The sequence below is a fragment of the Oncorhynchus kisutch genome, linkage group LG25, assembly GCF_002021735.2.
Source record: "Oncorhynchus kisutch isolate 150728-3 linkage group LG25, Okis_V2, whole genome shotgun sequence".
NCBI classification, from domain to species: Eukaryota; Metazoa; Chordata; class Actinopteri; order Salmoniformes; family Salmonidae; genus Oncorhynchus; species Oncorhynchus kisutch.
In genome coordinates, this window is record NC_034198.2 from 27,835,998 (window position 1) to 27,852,776 (window position 16,779).

A 16,779-nucleotide genomic window follows, 5' to 3' on the forward strand; every position below is an offset into this window, starting at 1 on the left:
TTCGATGCTAATGCAGAATTCCATAGGATGTTTTTGTGTTGATTAAGGGCAGTCAGGTCTGGGGAGAACCAAGGGCTATATCTGTTCCTGGTTCTAAATTTCTTGAATCGGGCATGCTTATTTAAGATGGTTAGGAAGGCATTCAAAAAAAATAACCAGGCATCCTCTACTGATAGAATGAGATCAATATCCTTCCAGGATACCCCGGCGAGGTCGATTAGAAAGGCCTGCTCGCTGAAGTGTTTCAGGGAGCGTATGACAGTGATGAGTGGAGGTCGTTTGACCGCTGACCCATTACGGATGCAGGCAATGAGGCAGAGAGGTGGATTTTTAAAAGTAGAAGTTCAAATTGTTTGGGTACAGACCTGGATAGTAGGACAGAACTGTGCAGGTTATCTTTGCAATAGATTGCAACACCGCCTCCTTTGGCAGTTCTATCTTGTCTGAAAATGCTGTAGTTAGGGATGAAAATGTCTGAATTTTTGGTGGTCTCAGCTAGAACATCCGGGTTGGCAGAGTGTGCTAAAGCAGTGAATAAAACAAACTTAGGGAGGAGGCTTCTAATGTTAACATGCATGAAACCAAGGCTATTACGGTTACAGAAGTCATCAAAAGAGAGCGCCTGGGGAATAGGAGTGAAGCTAGGCACTGCAGGGCCTGGATTCACATCTACATCACCAGAGGAAAAGAGGAGGAGTAGGATAAGGGTACGGCTAAAAGCAATGAGAATTGGTCGTCTAGAACGTCTGGAACAGAGAGTAAAAGGAGGTTTCTGGGGGCGATGAAATAGCTTCAAGGTATAATGTACAGACAAAGGTATGGTGGGATGTGAATACAGAGGAGGTAAACCTAGGTATTGAGTGATGATGAGAGAGATATTGTCTCTAGAAACATAATTGAAACCAGGAGATGTCATCGCATGTGTGGGTGGTGGAATTAATAGGTTGGATAAGGTATAGTGAGCAGGACTAGAGGCTCTACAGTGAAATAAGCCAATAAACACTAACCAGAACAGCAATGGACACGGCATATTGACATTAAGGAGAGGCATGCTTAGTCGAGTGATCAAAAGGGTCCAGTGAGTAGTGAGGTTGGTTGGGGTCACGGCGATGGGGTCACGGCCGGGCCATCGGTAGCAAGCTAGCATAGGATGGAGGTCTGTTTTTAGCCACCTCGTGCGTGTCCGTCGGTAGGATTAGTGGGGTTCCGTGTGGTAGAGGGGATCAATCCAATTCGCAAAAAAATAGATATAGATACATATATAGATACGTATATAGATACAGCCTGCCCTCTGGTGGTCCTTCCACAAGTCTTTCTTCCCAAGAAGAAAAAAAAATGAAAAAGAAAATGATCGTAACTGCTAGGCTACCTGCTGCCCCAATTGATGAAGTGTACTGCACTGTTGAGGAGAGCCTGCAAGTAAGCATTACATTGTGCCGTTTACACCCTGTATCCTGTGCACATAACAAATAAACTTTGATTTGATTTGTGGACTGAAGATTTGACACTAAACATCTATGACTGACACTACACGCATGACTTTTACTGGGGTAGATGATTCACCGTAATGGTCTCATTATGTTCAGTGCAACTCTAAAGTACACTATGTACTGCAAATAGTCTACTCTAAAATCCAGTTCTATGCATCCACACTATTCAATGCAGACAGCAGGCCATTGTGGATGGATGACTGTGTGCGAGTTTGGTTATATCTGTGTGTGTGTCTGTGTATTAGTCGTTCCCAGCGGTGTGGCTGAGGATATCAGGTTCATCACATTAGAGCAACAGGATCCTCCATTACTGCCTGCTGGCCCACGCCTCACACATCAGCTGTAATGCAACAGTATCAGCCCCCAAAACCCAATAAAGGCTGCCACACGCCCGCTAGGATCAAATGTGGGATTGATTTAAGCCTCTATCCTCCCCCATACACTGTACCAGGATCTGTGATATGTGTTAAAGGGAGGAACAGCGTAGCTTTTTAATATAACGCTCAAAGTCACTGGGAGATTTACCTTAAAACCTGTTTTCATTTACAGTACAGACTGAGCAGATAAGATTTCACTAACATCAAACAATGCGCAACTGTTAAAAGGAGGTTCCAAGTATTTGCTTATCGGGCCTCTGAATTGTACTGCCAGTATGTGTGTGTGAGAGAGGGGTAGAGGGAGAGATCGGGGAAGAGAGGGGAGGGTGCCAGAGAGGAAAAAAGAGGGATGTGTCTATGAGCTGTGTCCAAATGGGTTACAGATTGTTGGGAATCTCTCATGCTTGTCAGTGTCATTATAAAGCCATCGTTCAGACAGACGCCGTGTTTGCTTCATTAGTCTCAAGCCATTCCTCCAGCTCTGGACACAACCAGGGCTCTGGGGCTGGCTAACCCACATACTGCGCCACACTATATTAGGAATAACCCACATTTCCAAAATCATGACTTAAGTACTGAACAGCTGCACAGATTTTTCTGGGAAGAGAGAGACATTGCTGGCAAGAAAGAAAGAAAGAAAGAGAGAAAGATAGAGAGATGGAGATGGAGATAGAGATATTGCTAGTGGTCACGCATGGTCTAGTCAACCCATTCTGTCTGTATAATGACAATTGGCAATAAGAGACCAGCAGCATTAAGAGAACCTCCTACATTACCAGCAGCATTAAGAGAACCTCCTACATTACCAGCAGCATTAAGAGAACCTCCTCCATTAGGACCAGCAGCATTAAGAGAACCTCCTCCATTAGGACCAGCAGCATTAAGAGAACCTCCTACATTACCAGCAGCATTAAGAGAACCTCCTACATTAGGACCAGCAGCATTAAGAGAACCTCCTACATTAGGACCAGCAGCATTAAGAGAACCTCCTACATTACCAGCAGCATTAAGAGAACCTCCTCCATTAGGACCAGCAGCATTAAGAGAACCTCCTCCATTAGGACCAGCAGCATTAAGAGGACCTCCTCCATTAGGACCAGCAGCATTAAGAGAACCTCATCCATAAGGACCAGCAGCATTAAGAGAACCTCCTCCATTAGGACCAGCAGCATTAAGAGAACCTCATCCATTAGGACCAGCAGCATTAAGAGAACCTCCTCCATTAGGACCAGCAGCATTAAGAGAACCTCCTACATTACCAGCAGCATTAAGAGAACCTCATCCATTAGGACCAGCAGCATTAAGAGAACCTCATCCATTAGGACCAGCAGCATTAAGAGAACCTCCTCCATTAGGACCAGCAGCATTAAGAGAACCTCCTCCATTAGGACCAGCAGCATTAAGAGGACCTCCTCCATTAGGACCAGCAGCATTAAGAGAACCTCCTCCATTAGGACCAGCAGCATTAAGAGAACCTCATCCATAAGGACCAGCAGCATTAAGAGAACCTCCTCCATTAGGACCAGCAGCATTAAGAGAACCTCCTCCATTAGGACCAGCAGCATTAAGAGAACCTCCTCCATTAGGACCAGCAGCATTAAGAGAACCTCCTCCATTAGGACCAGCAGCATTAAGAGAACCTCCTCCATTAGGACCAGCAGCATTAAGAGGACCTCCTCCATTAGGACCAGCAGCATTAAGAGAACCTCATCCATAAGGACCAGCAGCATTAAGAGAACCTCCTCCATTAGGACCAGCAGCATTAAGAGAACCTCATCCATTAGGACCAGCAGCATTAAGAGAACCTCCTCCATTAGGACCAGCAGCATTAAGAGAACCTCCTCCATTAGGACCAGCAGCATTAAGAGGACCTCCTCCATTAGGACCAGCAGCATTAAGAGAACCTCATCCATAAGGACCAGCAGCATTAAGAGAACCTCCTCCATTAGGACCAGCAGCATTAAGAGAACCTCCTCCATTAGGACCAGCAGCATTAAGAGAACCTCCTCCATTAGGACCAGCAGCATTAAGAGAACCTCATCCATAAGGACCAGCAGCATTAAGAGAACCTCCTCCATTAGGACCAGCAGCATTAAGAGGACCTCCTCCATTAGGACCAGTAGCATTAAGAGGACCTCCTCCATTAGGAACAGCAGTGTTTGGTAAAAATATAGAATTGTGATAATAGATAGTGAGGCACTTCTGTCTAATTTAGTAGGAAATTAGGCTCAACAGAGAGAAAATAAAACAAACAGAGGGGGGAAATCTGTATGAGAGGGGGAATGAGGGAGAAAGAAAGGGAGTAAAGCAGGGAAGGGGGGGGGGGGGGTTGTGAGAATATGACAGGGTGATTATTTGCCCTCTCCTAGTTGTAAGTGGTTGGCAACCTCTAACCCCTATGGGCCCCTTTAATGATAGATCACTGAGGCAGAGAGACAACCCTATCTGTACACCCCATTTGGAGCAAAATGAGTCCTGTCTGGTGAAGTTCTCTTTTCCACATGTAAAAATACATTCACGTTAGCAGTGAAAGGCACATCAACATGCTAAGAGCCAATGCTAAGTGTCAGGTTGATGTAGTCTAAACAGATTTGAGTGACTGCAGCTGCAGGGTCCAGCCCCATTCAGATAGACAGCCACAGAGCTACAGAGCTGCAAAGCCCAGGGCAGATGCTCAATGTGCTTTTGATATCAGCACCAGCAGCGCTAACAATCACTTCTCACACAGCACAGCACCACAGGACCAGATGCTACCAAGATCCCCCTCACACACAACTACAAGCAGTAAACACATACACGGAAACACACACACGGAAACACACACACGGAAACACACACACACGGAAACACACACACGGAAACACACACACACACAGAAACACACACACACAGAAACACACACACACACACGTTTGGCTCCCATGTCTGGCCAAATCAAGACCAAAAAAACTGTAAGCAACCATTCCCCAATGCCCCCAGAAGTAGCCTACAAGCTGGGGTAAAATTGAAGCTCATGTTAGTTGGAACATGCTTTGGGGTGACGGGTGGTGGTTGTAAGTAGTTCTCACCTCCTGGCCACAGCGTAGGACTCTGGGTGGATGCAGGTCTGGTCCAGAGGGTTGGGCAGGGTAGGTACAGCAGCTGAGGCTTTGGTCTTTCCCTTCCCCTTGGCTGCAGGCTTCTCCTGGGCTGCTTGGGCTGAGTTACCCCCTGCTGCATCACTACCAACACAACACCACACTCACTGAGTAGAGGACGGGAGAGCATCGCAAACAAGATTGTTTGCGAATTTTCAGTCAATTTTCAGTCAATTCAAAGTCATGAATTGAAATATCCTCATAATAAAAATAAGAATAATTTCAGTCAGCGCTCAGCTCTCAGTCTATGTCCATGGTGTAACTAATACACTTTTTCCCTTGAGTGGGTCAATCAGTGAACCTGTGAACTAGCTAGTGTATATTTCAATAGCTGCTCATATGGTTAATAATAGCTTTGTGATTTCGGTCTGTAAATCAAAAGTGCTCTACAAATCAAATGTACATTTTTATATATGGACAGAACAAGTTAGGTCTGACTACTAGGCTACCATTCTTTCAACATACCGTGTCATTGGTGGACTGACTATTATGACATCATTAGCTGCCTACTGTTGACATACAGCAATATCAAGAGGACAGATCAACAACTGATTAATTAACACAGGCCTACTAATCTTTAACAGTCCAATATACAGTGGGGAGAACAAGTATTTGATAACCTGCAAAATCGGCAGTGTTTTCTACTTACAAAGCATGTAGAGGTCTGTAATTTTCTATCATAGGTACACTTCAACTGTGAGAGACGGAATCTAAAACAAAAATCCAGAAAATCACATTGTATGATTTTTAAGTAATTAATTTGCATTTTATTGCATGACATAAGTATTTGATACATCAGAAAAGCAGAACTTAATATTTGGTACAGAAACCTTGTTTGCAATTACAGTGATCATACGTTTCCTGTAGTTCTTGACCAGGTTTGCAAACACTGCAGCAGGGATGTGTCCACTCCTCCATACAGACGTTCTCCAGATCCTTCATGTTTCGGGGCTGTCGCTGGGCAATATGGACTTTCAGCTCCCTCCAAAGATTTTCTATTGGGTTCAGATCTGGAGACTGGCTAGGCCACTCCAGGACCTTGAGATGCTTCTTACGGAGCCACTCCTTAGTTGCCCTGGCTGTGTGTTTCGGGTCGTAGTCATGCTGGAAGACCTAGCCACGACCCATCTTCAATGCTCTTACTGAGGGAAGGAGGTTGTTGGCCAAGATCTCGCGATACATGGCCCCATCCATCCTCCCCTCAATACGGTGCAGTCATCCTGTCCCCTTTGCAGAAAAGCATCCCCAAAGAATGATGTTTCCACCTCCATGCTTCACGGTTGAGATGGTGTTCCTTCTTCTTCCTCCAAACAGTTTAGACCAAAAAGCTCATTTTTTTGTCTCATCAGACCACATGACCTTCTCCCATTCCTCCTCTGGATCATCCAGATGGTCATTGGCAACCTTCAGACGGGCCTGGACATGCGCTGGCTTGAGCAGGGGGACCTTGCGTGCGCTGCAGGATTTAATCCATGACGGCGTAGTGTGTTACTAATGGTTTTCTTTGAGACTGTGGTCCCAGCTCTCTTCAGGTCATTGACCAGGTCCTGCCGTGTAGTTCTGGGCTGATCCCTAACCTTCCTCATGATCATTGATGCCCCACGACCGAGGGTGATTGACCATCATCTTGAACTTCTTCCATTTTCTAATAATTGCGCCAACAGTTGTTGCCTTCTAACCAAGCTGCTTGCCTATTGTCCTGTAGCCCATCCCAGCCTTGTGCAGGTCTACAATTTGATGATGTCCTTACACATCTCTGGTCTTGGCCATTGTGGAGAGGTTGGAGTCTGTGGACAGGTGTCTTTTATACAGGTAACAAGTTTAAACAAGTGCAGTTACTACAGGTAATGAGTGGAGAACAAGAGGGCTTCTTAAAGAAAGGTCTGTGACAGCCGGAATTCTTACTGGTTGGTAGGTGATCAAATAATTTTGTCATGCAATAAAATGCAAATTAATTACTTCAAAATCATACAATGTGATTTTCTGGATTTTTATTTTAGATTCCATCTCTCACAGTTGAAGTGTACCTATGATAAAAATTACAGACCTCTACATGCTTTGTAAGTAGGAAAACCTGCAAAATCGGCAGTGTATCAAATACTTGTTCTCCCCACTGTACATTTCTATGAAGGAGGGTATTAGCGGAACAGCTCTCTGCCATGTCTGTTTCCATCCACGCAGTGACAGGCACTTAACTACCGCAACACCACACGTTTCCTTGCTCGTCAATGCGCTCTCGCCAACTACCATTAGCTTAGTTGACTAAACACTGTAGCTAACTACCTTTGTCATAATGATGCCTTAACTAAGGAGCTAACTACAAAATAATAGTGGTTATGTGCTTGACTAAAACATAACATTTTGGAAAATGTATTTGGCAAACAGTTCTCCATTTTCCTCACACATTAGTGGTGTCTCCGGACAAAGTGGTGAACTACCATCCAGCTCGAGGGAAGTGGAGGGAGGAAATACTACGTGGGTGGGCTGGAGCGGAGAGCTAAAGATTTTAGGTCCCCGCCAAAGTCCTCCGATTGGCTCAGCTCCAACTTCAGACGGTTGAGACAAAAAACGCAAAGTGCCAACGAGAAGCCTATTGTTGCATATTTTAGGGTCGTTTTTAATACCAGCATACTTTGACCTCAAATTGCGAGCATGGTATGCAAAATGTGTGCAGGTTGGCAGGTCTGATGCTGCTGTACCTGTGGTTGGTGGGTTGTGTGTACCTGTGGTTGGTGGGTTGTGTGTACCTGTGGTTGTTGAGATGGTCTAGAGGGTTGATTCTGATGAAGCCGGCACATTGCTGGTAGCTCTTAGGGCCCATGCCCTTCACCAGTCTCAGCTGATCTCTGTTCATGAAGGGCCCGTTCGTCTCCCTCCACTCTGCTATGCTCTTTGCACGCCCTGTATTCAGACCTGCCACGTGTCTGACACACAGACACACATGGGTTACTGCAGTAAAAAGCACAGACCAACAGTAACACCATAGTTGGTAATTACACATCTCTCCATTAAGGACACTTCGGAAGGGTAGCATAGTATTACTAGCAGGGAACATCATCAAGAGACTGTTGTTGTTACCCTCGCTCAGCCACCTATTGGAGCATGTGACCTGGAAAATCACACCTATGTTTAGGAATAAATCTCCCTGGGTTTCCCTAAGACATACATGTTCTGTGTGTGTGAATTTTTCTCTGAATTTTCCATTGCTCTGAGAGACAGACAGACAGACAGACAGGCAGACAGACAGACCTAGTGTAAACATACAGTATGTCATCCCTCCTAAATAAAGGGCTAGTAATATTGAACACGTCCAGTGTGTCTGAGGCTCTGGAGTGTTGGGCAGGCCTGTCTGGGGCCCCTGTAAAAACCCCATTAACACCCAGGTAAACAGATGACCTGATCACTGACTACTGCCTGGCCCTGCACCTTCATCTCATAAAAGGCTTTCCCGTAGAAAAAGGTGTAATGGTGTGCTGTGTGTGTATAAAGAAAGAGAAGGGAGTCACTAGGAGATTTTGGAATGTAGTAATGACACCTTGAACACTAGTTTGTTGTTTTGTTGGTTAAGGCCAAGCGCTGAGTAAAACAAACATGCTGTAACTCTCTCCAAGCCTGTACAGAGGCGGGTGAGGGAGTGACTGAGTGTGTGAATGTGTTTTGGGAGTGTGAGTCTGCCTGTCAGCCAAGCACTGGGCGGCAGGTAGCGTAGCGGTTAGGCGCATTGGGCCAGTAACCGAAAGGTCGCTGGTGCGAATCCCAAGCAGACTATGTGAAGAATCTGCCGATGTGCTCTTGAGCAAGGCACGTAACCATAATTGCTCCTGTAAGTCGCTCTGGATTAGAGCATCTGCAAAATGACTAAAATGTAAATGATTACCTCTGTCAGGCCTGCCCGTCCCAGTCGGGCCAGAGTGGGAGACAGAGTGGGGCGTCAGACTAAACAGTGCGCTGGCGGTCAGATCGTGTGTGAAGGCCATGTTGTGACTGCTGAGGGAAACTATTCGGCCCTACCTCATCAGGGTCTCTGAGCAGATGTTGATGTCCACTCCCACGAAGCTCACACACTCCTGCACCACCCCGTCCAGGGCTGCCTTCAGAGAGCTCTGGGACACATCGTGCTGGAAAGAGTGATGGCAGCCATTACAACATGTGTCTCTCAAACAGCTAAAGCTACAGTATGCTAGCCCCCACACCTTTACCCAGCCTAAACTATCCTTCTACCTAGCCCAAACTATCCCTCTACCCAGCCCAAACTATCCCTCTACCCAGCCCAAACTATCCCTCTACCCAGACCAAACTATCCCTCTACCCAGACCAAACTATCCCTCTACCCAGACCAAACTATCCCTCTACCCAGACCAAACTATCCCTCTACCCAGACCAAACTATCCCTCTACCCAGCCCAAACTATCCCTCTACCCAGCCCAAACTATCCCTCTACCCAGCCCAAACTATCCCTCTACCCAGCCCAAACTATCCCTCTACCCAGCCCAAACTATCCCTCTACCCAGCCCAAACTATCCCTCTACCCAGCCCAAACGATCCTTCTACCCAGCCCAAACTATCCCTCTACCCAGCCCAAACGATCCCTCTACCCAGCCCAAACTATCCCTCTACCCAGCCCAAACGATCCTTCTACCCAGCCCAAACGATCCTTCTACCCAGCCCAAACGATCCCTCTACCCAGCCTAAACAATCCTTCTACCCGGTACAAACTATCCCTATTTCCAGCCCAAACTATCCTTCTACCCAGCCCAAACGATACTTCTACTCAGCCCAAACGATCCCTCTACCCAGCCTAAACAATCCTTCTACCCGGTACAAACTATCCCTATTTCCAGCCCAAACTATCCTTCTACCCGGTACAAACTATCCTTCCACACCTAAATCAAACCAGCCATTTTCTGCCTTATACACCAGCCCTGCAACCATCCATAAAACTCTTAAACATACACAAACTCCCTTTCCAAAACAGTCATCTATTCCTCACCACTACTAACATCCCAAACCCTCCCAGCCAGCCACAAACACCTCGTTAAACTCTTCATTACATTTCTCACACTCTCTGACCACTGGTTTAAGAGGTTACCACAACTATCTGACATCAATGACATCAGTGCACTCAACATAATTAAATCTTTCTCAGTGAGCCATGACTATAATCCCCTGAATATGGCAGTTCATATTGGATGTTATTGTTATCCCTCCTATCCACCAATGAGACTCGAACACAGCCACGATTACAAAAACCTGAGACATAAGGCTGTTTGGTAAGTGACCTGGTCTGTACTGTACAGTACTCAACTTTAATTAGGCCACAATCTTGAAAGGATTTAGGGACACAATATAAGCAGCCGTTTATGGCAAAATATCTTCCTGCATATCTGCCGACGTGGGGCATTGAAATAAATAAATAGAGAGAGAGAGCGAGCGAGCGAGCGAGTGAGAGAACGAGCGAGAGAGACGTGCAGAGAGAGAGTGGGGAGTGATGAGAGATGACGAGACGTGCAGAGGGATGAGGAGACGTGCAGAGAGAGAGTGGGGAGTGATGAGAGATGACGAGACGTGCAGAGAGAGTGGGGAATGATGAGAGATGACGAGACGTGCAGAGAGAGAGTGGGGAGTGATGAGAGATGAGACGTGCAGAAGGATGAGGAGACGTGCAGAGAGAGAGTGGGGAGTGATGAGAGATGACGAGACGTGCAGAGGGATGAGGAGACTTGCAGAGGCAGAGCCTGTTTTTGTTGGACAGGGTCAGGGAGTCTTCAAAGCTCTCCCACATGGGTTTTAGATTAGCAGAGGAGTTAATCCAGACAAACCTTTCACACTTCTAGGGCTGTTTAAAACTGAGATGGACAGAAAAAATTGACAAAGTCCAAAAATGACAAGTGATTGAGAGCAAAGGGGGGAATAGTGGCTAGCCTGTTTGTTACCCCTAAAGTATGTACAGTAAGTGTCCATATGGAGTATGTTACCAGTGCACAAATTGTAGCAATTGCTCTCATTATTTTATACAGTGGGGACAGAAATTATTGGCACCATACATAAAGATGAGCAATAATGACTGTATAAAATAAATAATTCAAATACTGAGCTATATTTTATGTACAATTTTTTACTGATACAATTTCTCAAAAGGGATTTAACAAGTAATATATATTTTTTCTCAAAAGGTAGTGTTCAAAATTGACGCCCTTAAAGATTCTTAGAAATCAAGTCAAAAGTTTAGTATTTGGTCCCATATTCCTAACACACAATGTCTACATCAAGCTTGTAACTCTACAAACTTGTTGGATGCATTTGCAGTTTGCAGTTTGTTTTGTGCCCAATAGAAATTAATGGTAAATAATGTATTGTGTATTTTGGAGTCACTTTAAATGTATAGAATAAACACTAAACACTTCTACATTAATGTGGATGCTATTGTGATGACAGATAATCCTGATAATCATTAATAAATGATGAGTGAGAAAGTTATAGGGTCAAAAATCCTACCCCGAGAACATGCTAACCTCTCAGCATTACTAATAACAGGGGAGGTTAGCATGTCTTCGGGGCATGATATTTGACCCACTGAAACTCTCACTCATCATTATTCACGACTCATTCAGGATTATCTGTAATCATGGTAGCATCCACATTAATGTAGAAGTGTTAGAAACATTCTATTCTTATTTACAATAAAAGAAACTCCAAAATGACACAATACATTATTTACAATAAATTTCTATTGGGCACAAAAAAATCTGAAACGCAAACCAAAACAAACTGCAAATGACTCCAATAAGTTTTTAGAGTCACAAGCAGTCAGCAGTCATGTAGTCATTACCTGCTAGGAATATGGGACCAAATACTAAACTTTTGACTACTTTATTTCTAAGAATCTTTAGGGGTGTCAATCATTTTGACCCCTACCTTTTTGAGAGAAAAAAATGCTTATTTGTTAAATAAACTAACTCTGGGCAATTGTATTAGTATAAAACAATGTTATTTTAGCATAAAATATAGCTCAGAAACGTAATTATTAATTTTATACAGTCATTATTGCTCATCTTCATCAAGGGTGTCATTTTCAAACTCCACTGTAGCTACCGTTCACGTGTTTATACACATTTTTGGACATAAATTGATGAATCTATTTTGCAAATGCTTTGGAGATTTATATGCTTTGAGAATACTGAGAATGAATAGGATAGAAATATGAATTAAATATTGACGTAGAAATATTTTTGTTCAATATGATGATGTATATTATTCTTCTGATTTAAAGACTAACTGCAATTATGATGCAATAATTATGATGGTGAAATAATATAATTATATTTATGAGAATATGATAATGGGAATTCTTTATGAAATGAAATGTCCTAATACTGTTAGTTTTTTTTGGACACTAATCAAGTCTTGATTTGGTTCGGGAAGGGTTGTATATGTGGGCTGAGGAGGTGACAGGACACAGGAAGCTGGAGATGACACCACATCCAGTTACTCTTCAGTCCCACAACATCAGCTAGGCCTATTAATCTAACTGATTGAGTTGCACTTCAACAACAAGACACCAATGATAATGTCAGATCGTATTCAAATAAAATCGAATTGTATTTGTCACATGCATCGAATTTCAAATGGTGTAAACTTTACCGTAAAATGCTTGCTTACGAGCCATTTCCAATGATGCAGAGTTAAAAAATAAATAAGGACCAATAAAATAGACTAGAATGGAGCCGCATACAGAGAGTACCAGTACCAGATCAATGTGCAGGGTATGATGTTTTTGAGGTAGATATGTACATAAAGGCAGGGTAAAGTGACTAGGCATCAGGATAGATAATAATAAGGTATTTAAGGTAGATATGTACATAAAGGCAGGGTAAAGTGACTAGGCATCAGGATAGGTAATAATTAGGTATTTGAGGTAGATATGTACATAAAGGCAGGGTAAAGTGACTAGGCATCAGGATAGATAATAATAAGGTATTTGAGGTAGATATGTACACAAAGGCAGGGTAAAGTGACTAGGCATCAGGATAGGTAATAATAAGGTATTTGAGGTAGATATGTACATAAAGGCAGGGTAAAGTGACTAGGCATCAGGATAGATAATAATAAGGTATTTGAGGTAGATATGTACATGAAGGCAGGGTAAAGTGACTAGGCATCAGGATAGATAATAATAAGGTATTTGAGGTAGATATGTACATGAAGGCAGGGTAAAGTGACTAGGCATCAGGATAGATAATAATAAGGTATTTGAGGTAGATATGTACATGAAGGCAGGGTAATGTGACTAGAAATCAGGATAATAATAAAATAAAGAACAGAGTAGCAGCAGCAAATGATGAGTGTAAACGTGTGTGTGTTTGTGTTAGGTCTGTGTGTGCGTATGTAGTGTGCAGTATGTGAATGTGTATGGGTTTTGTGTGAGAGTGTCAATGTACAGTCGTGGTCAAAAGTTTTGAGAATGACACATTCATTTTCAAAGTCTGCTGCCTCAGTTTGTATGATGGCAATTTGCATATACTCCAGATTGTTATGAAGAGTGATCAGATGAATTGCAATTAATTGCAAAGTCCCTCTTTGCCATGCAAATTAACTGAATCCTAAAAAATATTTCAGCCCTGCCACAAAAGGACCAGCTGACATCATGTCAGTGATTCTCTCGTTAACACAGGTGTGAGTGTTGACGAGGACAAGGCTGGAGATCACTCTGTCATGCTGATTGAGTTCGAATAACAGACTGGAAGCTTCAAAAGGAGGGGCACCACCAATACAGAGCTTGCTCAGGAATGGCAGCAGGTAGGTGTGAGTGCATCTGCACGCACAGTGAGGCGAAGACTTTTGGAGGATGGCCTGCCGTGTCAAGAAGGGCAGGAAAGAAGCCACTTCTCTCCAGGAAAAACATCAGGGACAGACTGATATTTTGCAAAAGGTACAGGGATTGGACTGCTAAGGACTGGGCTAAATAATTTTCTCTGATGAATCCCCTTTCCGATTGTTTGGGGCATCCGGAAAAAAGCTTGTCCGGATAAGACAAGGTGAGCGCTAACATCAGTCCTGTGTCATGCCAACAGTAAAGCCTCCTGAGACCATTCATGTCTGGGGTTGCTTCTCAGCCAAGGGAGTGGGCTCACTCACAATTTTGCCCAAGAACACAGCCATGAATAAAGAATGGTACCAAAACATCCTCCGTGAGAAACTTCTCCCAACCATCCAGGAGCAGTTCAGTGATGAACAATGCCTTTTCCAGCATGATGGAGCACCTTGCCATAAGGCAAAAGTGATAGCTAAGTGGCTCGGGGAACAAAACATCGATATTTTGGGTCCATGGCCAGGAAACTCCCCAGACCTTAATCCCATTGAGAACTTGTGGCCAATCCTCAAGAGGCGGGTGGACAAACAAAAAAAACACAAATTCTGACAAACTCCAAGCATTGATTATGCAAGAATGGGCTGCCATCAGTTAGGATGTGGCCCAGAAGTTAATTGACAGCATGCCGGGGTGGATTGCAGAGGTCTTGAAAAAGATGGGTCAACACTGCAAATATTGACTCTTTGCATCAACTTTATGTAATTGTCAGTAAATTCATGTAATTTGACACTTATGAAATGCTTGTAATTATACTTCAGTATTCCATAGTAACATCTGACAAAAATATCTAAAGACACTGAGGTAGCAGACTTGGTGAAAATTAATATTTGTGTCATTCTCAAAACTTTTGGCCACGACTGTAGTGTGTGTGAGTGAGTGTGTATATATAGTCTAGTGAGTGTACATAGGGTCAGTGCAAGATAGAGTCAGTAAAGATAGTTTGGGTACCATTAATTGACTATTTAGCAGCCTGGATATTTAGCAGTCTTATGGCTTGGGGGTAGAATCAGAGCCAGTTGGTTCAAGAGCCGATGATCCGGTACTGTTTGCCGGATGGTGGCAGAGTGAACAGTCTATGGCTACACATCGTCATACAATGTGAAATCCATCACCTTCAGAATGGATGTGCGGTAGAAAGCAAGGCCACACTTTGAAAGGAGGAAAATTACATCTATCACTACTGGACAATACAATGAAACTAGCTTCTTAATATGTCCTCCAACTTTCCATGCCCTCACAGAGGTACTTAGGCTGTTGTGCAACCCATCTTCAATCACACGTCCCACACACACACATAACAGGTTGTCACTAGATCTACTGGTTGCAGCCAATCTGCCCCTGCATCTGCTAGTCATTGTCCATCTGTCAACTGATCCCCTTCTGTATCATACACCCAGACATCCATCACAGCCTGCTGCTGCCGCTCTGGTAATCTGGGGAGGAGAGGCGGGGGAGGGGGGAGAGGTAGGGGCCTCGTGGGTAACTGATTAATAAATAAAATGTGACTGGTCAATTGTGTGAGTCAGGGACAAGGCCAAAGCCCAACCACAAGACCATTCTCAATGTTCAAAACACACCAGAGAGTGTAATTTAGCCACAGAGGATCAATATTTTCAAAAAATGACAGCTTCAATGCACCTTGGCACAGATTCTACAAGTAGACCTAGACCATTCCAGGAAAATGCATCCCACACACCATAACAAACTTTGTATCCCTCATTTACTCAAGTGTTTCCTTTATTTTGGTAGTTACCAGTTGCCTACAGTCGGGAAGGCCGCAATTTGGGCAGCATGTGAGCCAAATATACAGTTTGTTGTGTTGTGGCCATAGACATACAATCCATAGAAGGGTTTTGGAACCTCTTGACTGTTAAACTAATGGGTACACTAGCAATGGCTGCCAGACCTGACTTGAATAGGAACTGCCATCGATGGATTATATTTCAAAGTTATGCTGCGGCTGTCTGTTTGTCTTGCGCAAATTTCTAAATACAATCATGGGAAAAACTTACTTTGGAAAGCAAATGCCTACCGCTGAAAAGAGAAGACTAATCTGTCTGCAGAACCAATATTAAAAAAAAGATATACACTGCTCAAAAAAATAAAAAGGGAACACTAAAATAACACATCCTAGATCTGAATGAATGAAATATTTGTATTAAGTACTTTTTTCTATACATAGTTGAATGTGCTGACAACAAAATCACACAAAAATGATCAATGGAAATCAAAGTTATCAACCCATGGAGGTCTGGATTTGGAGTCACACTCAAAATTAAAGTGGAAAACCACACTACAAGCTGATCCAACTTTGATGTAATGTCCTTAAAACAAGTCAAAAGGAGGCTCAGTAGTGTGTGTGGCCTCCACGTGCCTGTATGACCTCCCTACAACGTCTGGGCATGCTCCTGATGAGGTGGCGGATGGTCTCCTGGGGGATCTCCTCCCAGACCTGGACTAAAGCATCCGCCAACTCCTGGACAGTCTGTGGTGCAACGTGGCGTTGGTGGATGGAGCGAGACATGATGTCCCAGATGTGCTCAATTGGATTCAGGTCTGGGGAACGGGCGGGCCAGTCCATAGCATCAATGCCTTCCTCTTGCAGGAACTGCTGACACACTCCAGCCACATGAGGTCTAGCATCGTCTTGCATTAGGAGGAACCCAGGGCCAATCGCACCAGCATATGGTCTCAAAAGGATCTCATCTCAGTACCTAATGGCAGTCAGGCTACCCCTGGCGAGCACATGGAGGGCTGTGCGGCCCCCCAAAGAAATGCCACCCCACACCATGACTGAACCACCGCCAAACCGGTCATGCTGGATGTTGCAGGCAGCAGAACGTTCTCCACGGCGTCTCCAGACTCTGTCACGTCTGTCACATGTGCTCAGTGTGAACCTGCTTTCA

The 16,779-nt window shown here is 44.1% G+C and overlaps 1 protein-coding gene across 2 annotated transcripts in view; it reads right to left on the reverse strand.

Moving 5' to 3' along the window:
• srbd1 (S1 RNA binding domain 1) overlaps positions 1–16,779 on the reverse strand; it is an 85,783-nt gene that overhangs the window by 7,983 nt on the left and 61,021 nt on the right. For both annotated transcript variants that reach the window (XM_031804913.1, XM_031804912.1), the window contains exons 17-19: positions 9,016–9,122; positions 7,752–7,928; positions 4,936–5,088 (exon numbers count right to left, since the gene is read on the reverse strand). In XM_031804913.1, coding sequence (XP_031660773.1) covers positions 4,936–5,088; positions 7,752–7,928; positions 9,016–9,122 — 437 coding nt within the window. The remainder of the gene's footprint in view (positions 1–4,935; positions 5,089–7,751; positions 7,929–9,015; positions 9,123–16,779) is intronic.